General features: G+C 38.0%; 1 protein-coding gene across 7 annotated transcripts; it reads right to left on the bottom strand.

The window, feature by feature from the left end:
* Window positions 1–4,260: 4,260 nt before the first annotated feature.
* LOC145912732 (uncharacterized) lies at window positions 4,261–15,357 on the bottom strand. Of its 7 annotated transcripts, none has more exons than XM_083000310.1 (31): window positions 15,214–15,357; window positions 14,792–15,034; window positions 14,488–14,676; window positions 14,277–14,426; window positions 10,892–11,047; window positions 10,768–10,839; window positions 10,079–10,313; window positions 9,833–10,017; window positions 9,674–9,751; window positions 9,429–9,620; window positions 9,290–9,364; window positions 8,890–9,084; window positions 8,757–8,831; window positions 8,435–8,617; window positions 8,281–8,352; window positions 7,946–8,146; window positions 7,818–7,889; window positions 7,542–7,739; window positions 7,418–7,489; window positions 6,950–7,198; window positions 6,800–6,871; window positions 6,541–6,735; window positions 6,413–6,484; window positions 6,120–6,314; window positions 5,984–6,055; window positions 5,739–5,930; window positions 5,619–5,690; window positions 5,370–5,558; window positions 5,041–5,112; window positions 4,797–4,988; window positions 4,261–4,733 (listed from the first exon to the last, which is right to left on the bottom strand). In XM_083000310.1, the coding sequence occupies exons 3-31, from the start codon at window positions 14,587–14,589 to the stop codon at window positions 4,653–4,655; spliced, it is 3,966 nt and encodes a 1,321-aa protein (XP_082856436.1). In that variant the 5' UTR covers window positions 14,590–14,676; window positions 14,792–15,034; window positions 15,214–15,357; the 3' UTR covers window positions 4,261–4,652. The 7 variants fall into 7 exon arrangements, 6 of the variants coding, with proteins under 6 accessions (XP_082856436.1, XP_082856434.1, XP_082856432.1 ...); XM_083000308.1 differs by having other exon boundaries at window positions 14,952–15,034; XR_014403314.1 differs by having other exon boundaries at window positions 4,797–4,960; window positions 14,488–15,034.
* Between the last annotated feature and the right edge of the window lie 509 nt (window positions 15,358–15,866).

Raw genomic sequence — 15,866 nt, 5'->3', positions numbered from 1 at the left:
TTGTCTGACATATTTTGAAACCCACGACGCTGAACTTACATTTGGTCCATAATTAAGGACTACAATAATTTCTAAGGCGTTGTTTTGCACTTGATTTTTAGATTTAATCGACTCGAGTCCTTTAAAACCCGAGATATACTTCACCTGGAAAGTTTAAACTAATCCAATTTAACTAATCAATTCGCGTGCTGCTCCATAGCGTTCAAAGGCGTATGGGGGTATGGTTTATATTTGTCCAATTTAAGAAGGTGCGCGTTTTTTGGAAGGCCAAGTTTGATTTTATTTGATTGCAGGAGTGTGTAAGGTTGTTGGTTCACAAGAATTTCAACGGCATACTCTTGTGCAAGTTTTTATGGCCGAATTTGAAGCGTGCGCAAAACTTTGACGCAAATTCGACAATATGTGCGTTTTTTTTAGATGGGAATTTGGTATTATTTGATAGATTGGAGACAAAAGAATATTTGTTTGGAAGGATTTCAGCGGCAAACAAAGTCGCTTAGAGTTATGTCATAATACGCATATGATATTCATAACCTATTATGGACATGTTTTTTTTATAATGTTGATATCGTTTAGAAAGGTTAGCCTGTGAACTTTTACGAGTAAAAAATGCTGCCACCCCGTATAGGGCGGCCGAGTAACCCGCGTTCAAACTTTTGTTAACTGGCGATTTTTTTTGTCAACTAACATCCTCTGGTATATCAAAGGATCAAGACATGCGCACAAGGTACGCAGAGCAGTACAGGCGACCATCGACTATGGGTTTGCGGAAAAAGTGTCACTGAGTCGGTCGCAAACTGTCGCACTTATGTTCCGCATCATGGAGTCGTCAACATTCATAAACCAGGTGAGCTGCGTATTGTTTTCGATTGTGTAGTTCACCACCGTGGCGTGTTACTTAGTCAAGTTCTTATGCAAGGGCCTGACCTCGTTAACAGCCTTGTAAGTATGCTGTAATGTTTTATCTAGTGCGTGTTGCCCCTCGTGATCGGGACAGTCTACGTTTCCCTTAGTGGCCCGGAGGAGATTTGTCGAGAGACCCTGAGTCTTATAGAATGGATGTGCACCTTTTTGAAGCAACCTCGCCAATTTGCGCTGCCTTCTGCTTGCGGCAAACTGCTGAGAACTGTGGTGGTGAGTTTGAACCTATAGTTGCATCCACCGTCGAACGTAACTTTTATGTTGATGATTGTTTGACTTCAGTTTCTATTGTGAAGGATGGACTTCCGTTGGTTGAAGCTACGTTCACTACTGACCAAGGGGGGTCTTCGTTTGACAAAATGGTTGTCAAACAGCGCTGAAATCCTCAATAGTTGTAAGATTTCTGTGCGCGTAACTTTCCATGTGAGGAAATTTCACAACAATAGAAACGTCATAATGCCCCTACCAACTGTATGATGCAAGGCTAGAGCCAGCAGTCTTAATGTTTACCACGTGTTGAATTTGTCCGCGTGCATTAAACTGTTTTTGTGGTTAAATGAAAATACCTGTTGTGAATTGCAGTGAATTGACTCAAGTTGGTAACTTGAATAGAAAATGAATAACGTATATTTACCTGGTGCAACCGAATGCGATTCGCAGTCGGTCCTTTGTGCATCTTGTATTGGTGAGTTTAATACCGTGTGTCATGTTGCATGTGTGACTGTTACGCTAATATGTGTTTGTTTGTTTAGTGAGCGTGTCACAGTTTGTTAACTGTGCCGCAAAATAAAAGAATACTGTTCTTTCCTGACGGTGCGGTCAAACCCCTGTGACAAGGTTAGCTTAGCCGTGTTACAATAGTCTGTAAAAGGAAGAACTGAGCAAGTCACTGTAATTGCATCCGCTAGATACAGAGTTGCAGAAGCGTGTTTTAAGTGTGCATTGGAACGTGTACGCTGATGAATTTACGTTTTCCGTAAATTTACCTACGAAACCCCGCACCCGTTGTAGTCTACTCTTCATGATGAACTCAATTTTTGACCCATTGGGCTTGGTAACGCCAGTGGTTCTAAAGGCGCGGCTGATTTATAAAAGTTTGTGTCAACAGGAAATTGAATGGGATGAGCCAATGCCTGCCAAAGATCTCAGGAGCTGGAAAGGATGGCTGACTGGGCTGACCAAATTGCGCGAAGTCATCATTTCCCGTTATTTCAAATTGCCCACACACGATATAGTAAGTTCTCAAGTGCATGTGTTTGTAGATGCCTCAAGGAAGGCCTACGGCACCGTTTGCTATCCATGGGCATTGACAACAAGATCCCATGCACTATGGTGATGGCCAAGTCCCATTTGGCTCCGCAACACGAAGACTCCATTCCACGTCTCGAGCTCATGGCAGCTGTCAAGATGGAGCAACTCATAAGAAAGGAGCTCGGTTTGGATTTACGTCCTTCAATGTTTTGGACCGATTCTTCTGTAGTGCTACAAAGTACAACGGAACACGTGCGTCCATCATTGGCAACATCTTTCAACGAAGCAAAATCCTGCGGACTTGACTTCTCGTGGGATAACGGCAGTTGGTCTAATCGGATCAGGGTTGTGGTTTACTGGTCCGTCATTTTTGATAGAAGATCTAGGCAATTGGCCAAACAAGTCTGGATACAGTGATATCGTAACTATTGAAATCAAGATATTTGACAAGAAAAAGCCGAGGTGTCTACAGTGGTGGAATCCTGTGTAAATTTGTTGCTTAATTGGATTATTAAAGGTTTCGTGGTCGTTAAACGTGTTTCGGCCAATGCTTAGTCTGTCGCCGAAGAGACGTTCGACCGAAAACGCAAGTGATGTCAGAGCTTCCTGCACCCCGACTGTAAATGCATGTGCATCCATTTGCATCTGTAGCGCAAAAGAACTTGCGATCATATGTTGACATTTTCTTTCCAAGTTTCACGTTGTCATTGTATCACGTATTCTTTTTCACCTCTTATTCTTTCACCTGTGTTAATTTACATTTTTATCCACGTAATTGTCTCGAACGCACGAGTCACCGCACGTTGATTTTTATATCGCAGCGCTTCCTCTCACGTGACACCGTTGGGCCAACGGCTGGTGATATAAAAGATAGAGACGGGACTAACGCAATACTATAAAAAAGGATAGGACTGACACACTGCTTGGTAGATTGTGATTCACCTGCTGCTATTTTAAAGTTTTACGAACAAGATTGAATTGAATAGTTCAACCGTCGTGCTGGAACAGGCTTGTTTCTCTGGAGCTCCTCATGCTTTTTTTCAGCTCAGTTCGTTGACTTTCAAGTGAACAATGGTTCAGTATCTAAACGATTTTCTGTGTGTTCTTTAGGACCTATATGGGTATTAGATTGGAGAAATCCTGTGTTCAAGGCCCTCGGCTGTAATGCATCTAGCGACTGTTCCGCTTGTTTCCCAATGACCGTTGATGGGTCTTGTGACTTACATAGGGACCTAAAATTCTACAAAGTTGAAAAAAAAATTTGCTTCTGGATGAGACTGTACAGAGCAAGGACTTGTTGGGCCTCCTGGAAGATCATATGACTAACAGGGGGGTATACCCAGCCCTTGGGGGAGGGCTTTGACACTTTTTCAGCAACTAAATTTGATGCCATCGCATAGAGAAGAGTTGGAACTTACAAAAAATGCAAACGAGTGGGTAGTTGAACGATTCATTTTTCTGCAAAATCCAGTTCCATTTTTTGTTGCTCTTTTAACCAAAATACTGAGTAACCAGGGGGGCAAATGACCCTAGGGGGGTGGCCAAACCATTTTTTCGGAGACTAATTTCGATCAAACTTTGTAGATATGAAATGGATCTTTCATAAAATCACAAATGATTGGACACTTAAACGATTCATTTTTCCACAAATACAGCCTGATTTTTTTGCTCCATTTTCAACATAATTTTCAGCAGCACCCACCAGCAAGTTACTACCTAATTGGAATAGCCCAAAACTGCCCAAAACACCCTAAAATTCGCCATGACAACAGCACGCACATGTGCGCTCATTTAACCGTAAATTTAACTTAATTGCGTCACTGCTTTGCTTGGTGATGCATGACTTTGCATTGTGACACAGGTTCTACACGTTGGGCATTTTCCAGCACCAAAACTAATTTTCATAGAAATACCAATATGCATCCAGTTATGCAATTAAACAGAACCCTGGCCATTTTCTTGCTTTAAACTAAGGTTAGCTATTCGCTAATACATATGTGGAATTTATGTTATGTTTACAGGTGATAACACAAAACCTAACTATGACTCACATAAAAACTCCAACAGTGTGCAATTAGTAATTACTGGGTTGTATTAAAATTAGTAAAACATTCGAATACCCACAACAAAAATATGTGATTTGATTGAGGCAGTTCGAGTAAATTCAATGATGCGTATTGAGACAGTAAAAAACTTCGATGTTACGGTTCAGAAACTGTCTGGCTTTATAGCCCAATTGGTCAATTATATAGTCTATTTTAAGGTGTGTTGACCGGGAATAAATGTCATAAAACAAACGTAGATAACAAAGAATTTTAAGGCTTGGGTCAGCGAAAAATTCCGATCTTGCGAAGCTGACGAAGATTAATTTCTCTCATGTGCAAGAGCGGACTTATCAGATTAATTTCGCAAAAGTATCGTGACAAAGCGATTTATAAGCGATAAAAACACTTTTAAGCGATAAAATACACTACAATGGACTACACATACATCTGTACACAAGGTTTTGTATTTCTTTCTAAATAATAAATTTTACTTTCAACTTTCAGTTTGTGTTCCCTCTGTTTCACAAAAGATAAAAAAATTAGGAACGGCACCTAGCCATTATGTTTAACAAGAACAACCTTTTTCATGTCCTTAATAAAATCGTCACCAATTTCAGCAATTCGTCGATCGACTTCTTCTTCGTGTGTGGTTGCATTCAACATCCATCGGCAATTTGTATTGACATGTTTAAAATACACCATTTTTGCTCCCGATTTGGCCGCCGCGATTTCTTCACGAGCAACTTCCACAGAAATTTGTTGCGTTTGCAGCTAACAATTGCGGCATATAGGTTTTAACGTAAGTAGTTGACCTTCAACTTACTTTTTCCATTTCTTTTTCCATGTAGTTGGTTGCATCTGATATCCCCCTCTCTATATGATCTTGGTTTGTTTCCTAAAAATATAGTTGATGGACAATTACTATTGCATTATGTGTTCAAAATGCTTTTTGCCACAAACACAAAATGGTGTATATGACTGTGTTTCTGTGTAATTGCAGACCTATTCCATTCATTATATTTAAAAAAATATACAATTGACATTTTAGTGGCCACAAAAGTCCAAAAAATGCAACGTTTTAAATATTATCTTTTATCTAACATACTTATTACATACTCATGTTTAATATCCGCGTATGTAGACCAAGCTTACCCATTGATTCTTTACTCTTTGAATATACTCATCACATATGTTGTCTAGAATGTCTTGTGTCTCTTTTTCGTATGGTTTTGCGTTAAACTGTTTTCCACAGCTTTGCATTCGCATATCGTAAACCGTAGTTGCTTCCCTGATAACTTTATAAGTAGTTTCATATGCAGTTTCAATGGTGACAGGTTTATCCTGCATGCAACTCATGTAACTTTTGTTTTTTAATGTGTTACACAAATTTATGTATTGTACCGCGCCCAGTTTTTCCCTCAAGTATGCAGTGGCTTCTGATTTGGCTCCATTACAAAACAACTCAATGTACTCCTAGAAAAAAGCATGTTGTTTATCAAATATATTTAATTTCAAGAATACCTTAGTTCTAGCGTTTTCGCTTTTGTATTTAAATTTCAATCTGTCCAAATTTTCCTCCAATCTTTGACGTATATCTTTTACAATGTGATCAGGCATGTAATCTGTGTTGTCCAAAAAGTGGCCCAAAGCTCTTTTTCTACTATTATCCAATCGCTCTTCAAGATCAGATTCATGAAAGTGCTGTTTGCAAACCTAAATTTAAGCAGTAAGCACCCTTATTATTAGAATAATTTTTGTTGTCTCACTTCTTCAACTGATTCCTCAAATGTTTTCAAGGCTGTATAGGAAAGTTTCTCCACTTTTATCATCATATTTCTCTGCAGCAAATAATTAGGTTTAAATCCATTTTCAAACAATTTTATTCATTTTTATGTGGGTTACCTTGACCATGACATGTACATTTGAAACATAGAAATGAAATTCAGATTTTAAACTTTTTTTAAGGCGATCTTTGGCTTCCTGAAAATAATCACTCAAATACTTCGAATCCATTTCCTCAAACTTTTTTAACAGCTCGTTTTCTTTTTCCTTGGCGAATTCTGAAAACTCCTTATCATTGACACACTCTTGAGATTTCTGGATTAAACAAGTTCTTTGCAATTTGGATACACGTCAATTAAACTGTAAAAATTATTTTTTTTGTTTGACAGAATTTGGTTTATTGTTTGTTTCACCTCATTGAGATGACCTTGATAACATTGCACAAGATCAGTTTCTTTCTTCCTGATTTCACATATTTTCCCTTTCTTAACACATTTGAATATTAAGTTATCAGGATATACATTTGAATGTGTAAGCATACCTTAAACGTCGTATTTCCTGTTTGGAATGTTGTCCATTCTGATTGAATAGCAAGCAAAAGGTTGGACTCAACATGTTTGTATTTGTAAAATTGTTGTTGTGAGGCCTTCTTCTGTAGCTTTTTTAAGGCTTCCTTTTGACAAGCAGCGTGTTTTTCAAGGAGTGTGGTATCGTCAATGTAGCCTTTCGAACATACCTTGAAACAATTCACACTAAAAAAACTTAAATAGTCACTCAGAAAACAGAGCAAATAACAATACCTTTGCCATTTTTGATTGATAAGTTTTTTGAGCTTCCAGGACATGTTCAGCTGCTATCACATTGGCAATTTTCTAAAAATTAAAAAAAAGTCATGGTAATTTTTTTGTAAAGTAAATGAATTGGTACGTAGTGATCACACATATATCTACCTGTTTATTTAAAAAATCAGTTTTTGCCTCTTCAAGTTTTTGGCACAACTCAACTCTTTTGTTGTTTTTAAATGGACATTTCTTCCCCATCCCTGTGTCGAATTGGTACAGAGCCTTATCTCTGGCCTCGGAATGGAATTCCTCTACCCATTTGTCATTTGTAGGGTGTTTTACTTTCTTTGTCAATGTGTAAAATATTAAGAATTGGTCGAAACTTTTTTGGGGGCGGAAAAGTTTCCAGCTTTTAAGCTGCGTTAAGGTTAATTATGGTCAAAAATACGAACGCCTGCGTTAGCGCGGATCGTCACACAAACGGTGGCATGTCCAATAAAATTATTTTGTATGCATTAGCCCGCTATCGGTATTTCTTTAAACTTAACATGCAATGAATATTTTGACATGTTTCGAAAGCAAGGATCTGAAAAAATATCTAATTATATTTGGATTTTATGGCAAAAATCAACTTACTTTTGACATAATCTCACTGTAAACATAAATGGAAGCGGTGGACAAAGCAGAGATTGCTTCCTTTAGGATTTCCTAAAAAAATCGACTAGGGAATATGAAAATTGATAAAATTAATGTGAATTACCTTATTTCTAAAAAAACCATTTAGGTTATAAGTATATTCGTCGTCTATTGCGGCTTGAAGTTTTTCAAAATAGTTTCTTTTCTGCATTTCAAGGTTTCTAATATTTGCACTTCCGTTTTCAAATTTTTTGAATGCCTGGTTCGCAACGTCTTCATGCTTCTGGTGAAGGTGATCTTCTTCCATTTCATTAAAGTTTATCTGTAACAAAGAAAGGACAGATAGCAAACTATTTAGTGTAATGACCGAGTTAATATTAAAACCTAGCAAAAATTATACCTTCTTCATTTTTTTACGATATTCATTCAAACAAGTTTGAAACGTTTGTTCAAGCTTCAGTTCTAAATTGTCCTGGAAAACATGTTAAACATTCAAACTTGTGTTTTAAAAACGCCGTTGTTGGTCACCTTTATTCTTTCGTTTTCATACACCAACATGTTTTTTTGTTGTTCATAAAATTTAGCAAGTCGAACTTGCGCAGCATCTTTGTCACTGGACTGAAAACTTTCTAAAGATTTCCTGGCAAACTCCTCAGAAAATTTGATACACTCTTCGTGTAGTGTACGTACTTCATTTGCGTTCAAATACATGTCGCGTTGCCATGTTTGCTGTGCATTTAAAATACAGCTCATTAAAATTTATTTCTGGCTATATTAAGCATTATAACAACACTGAAAAAAATAATTATGTTTCTATTTGCAGGAAGGAGCCCCTTCTTACAATAATAAAAAGCCAATCTTACGTTTAGTTTCTTCTTATACTTCTTTTCAATTTTTGGTAATGTTTCACACAGCATGCATTTTAAAGAAATTATCTGTAAAGTTTTTAAGCAAAATTTGAGAGCATAAACATTTTGTGTGCATGTCAAACAATTAAATATCATGTATAAATTTTACTTTTTTCTTGTCGTAGCGTGCTTCTCCATTTTCCTGCAAAGTTAATTCTGCTTCGAGATTTCGTTGATAAGTATCTACAAACGTTTTATGATACATTTTTGACTGTTCCTTGAATTGATCAAGCGCAATTTTCTTTGCATTTTTCACAGCAGTTTCAACTTCTGCAGCATCAGTACTTTCATGCTGTACAAATGTATCTCTTTGTCAGTTTCAAAATTAGACATTTAGATTTTGACCTTTAGTATCAAAATAAGCACTGTATAGTAGATTAGAATAGTAACCCATTATAACATGGGCGTAAGTGTAAAAACACCAGACATACGCTTGAAGTCAACGTTGTTTTGAAATTCATCACAATTTCAGAAACTAAATTATCCATATTTTGTTTTGCAGTCATCTATAAAAAGTTGATAAAGAGTATTTTTGCTGTAAACTCCTAATAACATAATTGGTACCTGCTTAAACATGTATAAGTTTGTTAGTTCAGCGTATTTTTGCTGAATACTCCTTTTTAGTCTGTCTATGTATTCAGTCATCATTACATCGTCCAACTTGGGATGTGCATCCCTGAATTCTTGTTCCAAGGCGTCACTTATTTTTAAGTGCGACACTTCCACTTCGGCTAGATTAAACAATTCCGCACATGGATGCTGGAAACACAAAAAAACGTAGAAAACCTTTTTGGGCGATTTGTTTTTGAGTGAATCATCAACATGTTCTCTGTTTGTTTTTAAAAAATTTGCGTGGATCATATTAGTTTGGATTATTCCCAGTGGACTGTCCTGTCTTGGAGTTGTTTCCATTTCTCAACATTTGTATTGTTTTGTTTAATGTTATTTGTCACCTATAACTAACCAGGCTTGCGAACTCCGTGCCGAAGCTTTGAATTGACTTTTCTATGTTTTTGTCAAGTTTTGACTTTAGTGCGCTCTGAAATATAAAACATCCATTAAACTTTTAGTTTGTAAGGGACTTTTCGCCATTTTTCTATTACTAATTTGTTGCTAATTTCTTGTCGGAAATCAAAGAAATTTCGTTTCAAAAGAGTCTCAAGTTTGTCACGAGTTTGAGTTTTAAAAGTTGTGCTTCCAAGTAACATTCTTTCCTCAAAAATCTTGAAAATTTCTTTTTTTGTTGTCTCTTTAATAGCTGACACCTCGTCATCTGTGTAATTCAACTTTTCCTTCTGAAAGTGTGACATATTAAAAAATGTTGGCTGTTTTGCATGTGAATCATTACGGAAATTTTCAGCAGCCTCTCTTTGCATAAGTGATCACAGTCTGCAAGAACTTTGTTTGCTATTTGGTCCGCTGTGCTCTGAACAGATACAAAATTATTACTGTATTTCCTAGTTATTTTGTTTTTTTGAATGTTATTTTAAGAAACATATGGACATACCTCAAAAATATTTTTAATTTGCGGTAGGTCGCTGGAATGTATTTTTGTTATTATAGTCATAATGTAGTCAATCATGTTTTGACCGTTCGCTGGTTTCCCTCCGATTTTTTTACTCGCTAGTTTTTCAGGCGAAAACAACCCCTCTACAAATATTTTCACATGTTGTTTAAAGGATTGGTCCATGTCTAAAAAACGGGGTAATTAATTAGGTGATCTGTGTATCTGTGTAAAAAAAGTGTTATTTACCTTCATATACAATTCCTTTGCTTTCGTTTGGCCTTTGAGCTATTTTTGATCCAGGATATGGCAGGAGGAAGCAAAATATATTTTCGAATGACTTTTTTATGTATCTTCTTACATCGAAAAACTCAACTTCAGAATCGTCGTCTGGTTCCAGGCACTTTTTCAAAACATTATTTCCTCCTTCTTGACCAAATCCTTCGTATGAATGTTGCCAATCGCGGATTAGAAACCAAAAGTTCTAAGAAACAACTTGACGTTGATTATGTAGCTTTGCATGTATCACGTCATATTAAAGAACAGTTCCCATTATTATAATGCTATTGTTTAACAAGCAATTCCTTTGTCCCGAACCCAATTAACTGCACTCTCTTTGGTTATACATTCCGTTCAAATTTAAGTAATCTGGGAGAGAGAGAGAGAGTGCAATAGAGAGAAGAGGGACACAAGCCAATTGGGTTGATTGCCGCCTAGCTATACGAGCTATCGTTTGGGCATCGATTCGATGGGTTGTTTGTAAGTTGTCGATGTGTTTTTGTTTATGTTTCAACGAGGTAAATCTTAAATATGTTTCAACGGAGGTATAGTGTAGGTTTAAACAGTAGAGCAGGAGTCAGATACACGGCAGAGGGCAGGTTGTTATATTTTGTACTACGTTCAAGTGCAGCTTAGATCAAACATTCGAAAAAAATCACCTGAAAAGGCTTGTTCTTGGCGATATCTTCGCATTTGCTTGATTGCAAAGCTTGTGCATAGTTTGTAAACAGCTTAAAAAATATTGAGAAAGTTACAACGCCTTATTTAAAAAATATTTCTTACCCTTAAGCATTGAAGATTGTCCTCATGTATTTGTTGCGATAAATTGTAGATTTGTACGGAACTTATTAATGTACTCAAAGCAAATATTGCAGTGCATTTTGCCATTGATGTCTTGTTATCAAACATTCCTTGGGTGTCCATCAAGAAAACAGCAACCTTCAAACAATAAACAAAAAAAAAATTTTGGGTGCCGCAATATAAAGGGATATTAAAGACAACAGTAAATTTAAGCAAAAAGGATGAGGAATTTACAACAAAAAACTAGCACAGAATTCAACCTTTCTCTGATAATTTACTGTATCATGATAACCCAAAAAAATCATATCAGTGACACTATACGTTTTGCAAACCGATTTGGGCGTTTTAAACCAGCAAGGTGACGTAACTTAATGCAACCACCTCTCATTGCGATAGGCCGCTACTCGATTTTCATAAATGAAGTTAAGTTGCGTAACCCTTTTTCTCTGTCATGAACTATGTGTAGTTTACAGACAAACAATAATTCACTCCCAATAAAGGAGATATAAAGCCTAGAATAGACGAAGGAAAAAATCATTTTACTTACAGTGACAAACCCATTTTAGTAACGCGAAGGATACGCGTAAGCACTCAATGCAGCCTTCTCCCGACGATTTTTCTTATAGTGTGCGCGTAACTTGGGCCTCTTCGCTCAGTGAGTTCTCTGTCCCCGTTTTTTTTCGCTTAGTGAGTTCGTGGCTTACGGCCATCGATATATAACGGTTATTGAGATTACAATTTCAAGCAGATGCTACGAGCCTTAAGGAAGATAAATGTAACACTGACGAGCAGGTCAGAACCTGCACCAGTAGTATCAATAAAGAAGAATATTTTTTATTACTCAATGCCGCGTTTAAATAAACGCGCAAACTTTTACAATTTGTCGACACTACGAAAGCTTTTGCCCAAGCGTGGATGCAAATGTGGCAGCGCAAGAACCATGCTTATTTTTTATCATTAGTCGGAGGGCATTGTTTTTGATATGAGGCAAGCCTCTGGTGATAATCTATACAGTAAGTCTTATTCAGAACAAAAAGCGCTCGAATGCGAAATTACCTACGAATCTGCCTCGCGCAATAGAGCAAAGCAGCGCCTTTCGCAGCAGTTTTAGCTGCAAGAAGAGGAAATAGGCAGTTTATTATGAAAGTTTACAAGCTGGGACAAACAACCTACCCCTGGGAAGGGGCAAAATGGGCGTAAAGACGAAATGCTATACATGCCTTTGAAGCGAGGTCTGCGAAACCTATCTGTAGCAGACAAGATAGCAAAATCACACAATCCATCCCTCTGAGAAGCCAGTAAAGTTGCAATTAACTGTGCTGACATTTCAATTAAAGACATACAGCGGCGAGACATCTTTGCTGTGGCCACAACCGTCAAATTCGACCTAAGCTCCGTAATAGAGCAAACTTGAGTGAAGAAGTAAGTCAGCTAAAACAAAAGGTCGGTTTATCCATATGCTTTAACTTAGCCAACAACGTAGGCCTATATCACATGTTTTGGTTGCGTTAAACCCGGCTATGCCTGTGCCCAATGCATTAGTGCATCTTACCGATGCTCAAGACAACAGTGGGACTATCAGGGCCTGCGTTCACCATCAAGGGCGTCGAACCATGTGTACCATGTGGAAACCGTCCCGGTTGAACTTACGTGCGCTGCTATGTGCCTTGATTGATACAGGTCTTTGACAGCATGCCACACCAAAAATCAAATCCCAATCACAAAACAGCTAAAATTTTAAGGGCTGATGGTCGTTCCATACAGTTAATGAGCCCGGATAAACTACCCACGCATGCTGCTGTGGTGCAAGGTGAATTATACATTTTGATATGTCTGAAAAATACATCAGTTACTATTTCCCCTTTTACGGAAGTTGCAGTTTAGGGTCATGTGGGTACCTATGGGGATCTCCCGCGAGTACCTATGGGGATCTCCCGCGCGCAAAAGGAATGACAGTATGAAAAAAAACGATAGCAAAACATTGTAGCTTTCCTCTCCAGCAGTGATAACGAGAAATTGCGTTACCAGTCACCAAGGACTATTTGAGTTTAACGTCATGCCATTTGGGTTGTCAAATGCGCGACTTTTCAACATTTAATTCGGATCGTGTTAAATGGCGTTGAATGCAATGGATCACTGACATATTTGGACGACATTGTGTATTTTGAAATGTTCGAGCAATATTTGCAGCGACTGGACGCTGTTTTGCAGCGTATAGTGGCTAACGGGTTAACCCTAAAGCTTTCCAAGCGTCACATACTGTAACTGGAAATAAACATTTTGGGGCAGTTTGTTTTAAAAGACAGTAGAGTGCAATGCAAAACACGCTGCGTGGGACTGGCCTGTTCCCGAAAACGTGGAAGAAGCAAGACATTTTTTGTGTCTTGCTGCTTACTATCGAAAGTTTGCCTATCAATTGTACGACCTTACAAGGCAAAATAGTCATAGTTTATTGTGATTGGAAGAATGTCGTCAGGCCTTAAGCTTCATTAAAAAAAAATTCCCTGGTGTGTCGACAAAATATGTGTAAGACAATGATGCGTTTCGAACGTTGCGGTTGGCTGTGTGTGATCATAGGTTTCTGTTTTACAATTTCGTTGTTATTTACGCAAGCCGTTTTTACTTCGCACTGGCCACACATCATTTTGATGGCTATGAAAATAAAAAGAAACGTGCAGTCAGTGTGTCTGTTGGTTTGACATTTCATCGTGTCTTGATTTTAAGTTAGTTCATTGCACGGAAGTTGAACATACAAACGCAGATGACCTGTGCAGGAAAATGTTTTCTGACGACAACGAACTGACCCAGGAGGACGATATTCGAAGGCTAGATGCGAAGGCTAAAGCACGGAGTCCTCCCAGTACATGAATCTCCCACCTTGCCATCGGCTCCGTTCTACGGTACCATTAAAGCACGGAGAAGGCCACATGGAAAAACAGCGTACGCACTGTTTCACATGTCCTGTTTGCGACACCCGATAGCTGCCGCCAAGAACTCGCCGAGCACAATTGGTACCGTAGAACGGAGCCGATGGAAAGGTGGGAGATAGATATACTGGGAGGACTGCCTTCGGCCTATTGTGGAAACAGGGCTTATGTATTCAGAAATGAAAAGTCGCCTGGACCTGCTCAGGAAAAAGGTGAAGCAACAGTACGACACAAAGGCAACACACGGGAAATTTAGTGTTGGGTGCCAGGTGCTGTTGCGCAATGTGGTCCCCGGGATTGACGAAACGAAGAAGTTAGGCGTGCTATGTCCCCATACACTATATTACAAAGGTTTTGCATCGCGTCACCTATCAAATTCGGGACGACTGCATGTTTTGATTCAGGACCCACGAGCCTAAAGAGAAGTAAACGTTACACACCTTCTCGCCAACGTTGTTTTCAAGAATAAAATATTTGCTGTAAATTAATATTCCCTGAGTATCAGGATCCATTCCTCCTCTCCACGAAAATCCTCCTACATTTAAATTTCCTGTTTCCATCCAGTTTCTTTCCTTTTTAAAAAGTTTTTGCTGTTGCAAAGATTTCAACACTTAAACCATTAACTATTTAACACTTTGGTTACAAGCTTACCGTTGAGGTTGATTTGATTGACAAATACTTCAGAAATAAGTTAAGCATAAATGATTTGCCCTTCCGAAAAGCCCCGGCGATTGAATATATGGCCACGGGCATGTCTTTGACATCTTTAAACAGTTGGTTTAATTTTTCTTCGGTTATTTGACTTCCATCGGTATTTGATATGAAAACTGCTTCATATCCCTTAACAACCAAAAAATGAATTAGTTGCAGACAAACATAGGGAGTAAATTTGTATTTATATATGCATTTGTACATATCGAGTTGTTGCGTTCAAAAGGCTTTTCAAAATACAAACCTTACATCGATCACTTTTATGGCTTCATTGGCACCTATGCTTTTTTATTTTGCAAGTTTATTATTCAATTAATGAAATTGAATTGATAACCCTTTGTTATATCAGATAAACAATAAACATTAAATTCTATCCCAGGGGCGGGGATATAGTTTATGTTTACATGTTCACTCATTTTTTTCAAAGTTTTGCCGGGTCAGCTCTTCCAGCCAAAAAACTACGACGGAGACGAAGTTAGTGCAATCCCTGTAAACAGAGCCTGCTTTAATTTTTTCAAAAGTACTTTCAGTTTTTCGTAAACCTTATTATAAATGCAAGCAATTTTCAGTAGTTTACTTATTTCCTTCAAATGGTTCTTATTTTTTACTTCCGATGTACTGCACAATTCTCGCCAAAACAACGTAAGTTAATTATTGTAGTCCTACCTTGAACCAAGTAGGAACCATAGGTAGGTTTTGTGCAACCTGCAGTTTGCTGAAGAATCAAGATACGAATGAAATAGAGAGCAGTCCGATCAAGATGACCTCGGGTCTGGCAAAAGGTTGTTAAAGCGCGTGCTTTTATCTAGATACGTTCAAAAGTCGTCTGACCTAAATGACCTCCAAACTTATATCAGAATCCTCAAGGACAACACAGCCCACCACACAACTCCTCACAAACAAGAAGCTCAAATTTCCACAACAATTTTAAAAGCTACAGAAAGGTGTGTTTGGGTTCCAAACATTAAAGACAAATCACCGTGGAGCGCACTGTGTTGTTTGCTACCCAGTTGGGTGTCTAACGGATCAACGCAGCTTTCAATTATTGTCATGGAAATTTGACCTTCTTGTTGGCGAGGAGCTATGTGGTGGGCTGTGTTGCCCTTGAGAATTCTGATATAAGTTTGGAGGTCATTAAGGTCAGACGACTTTCAAACGTGAATTACCAGCTGCATTGATGAGGCCTTGTAGGTCGAAACAATGACACACGTGTCTGCAACAATCGATGATTACAGCACATATACGGTATTTTATTAAACACTATTAAAGTAACCTGATGACGAACCAGCATAGAATTAGTATTTACCGTTGTACTTTTA

Source organism: Ascidia mentula, chromosome 8 (assembly GCF_947561715.1).
Source record: "Ascidia mentula chromosome 8, kaAscMent1.1, whole genome shotgun sequence".
NCBI lineage: Eukaryota > Metazoa > Chordata > Ascidiacea > Phlebobranchia > Ascidiidae > Ascidia > Ascidia mentula.
This window is presented reverse-complemented; position numbering and strand designations above follow the sequence as displayed.

What these genes read in the sequence shown, in the direction of transcription:
- LOC145912732 (XM_083000306.1), bottom strand. Translation starts at nt 14,751, where the DNA reads ATGTACAAATGCATATATAAATACAAATTTACTCCCTATGTTTGTCTG. An exon ending in AAAACAACGTTGGCGAGAAG is followed by an intron (nt 11,048 to 14,276) that starts GTGTGTAACGTT and finishes TATTGTTTGAAG; the next exon opens with GTTGCTGTTTTCTTGATGGA. An exon ending in ATGGTTTTTTTAGAAATAAG is followed by an intron (nt 7,490 to 7,541) that starts GTAATTCACATT and finishes CGATTTTTTTAG; the next exon opens with GAAATCCTAAAGGAAGCAAT.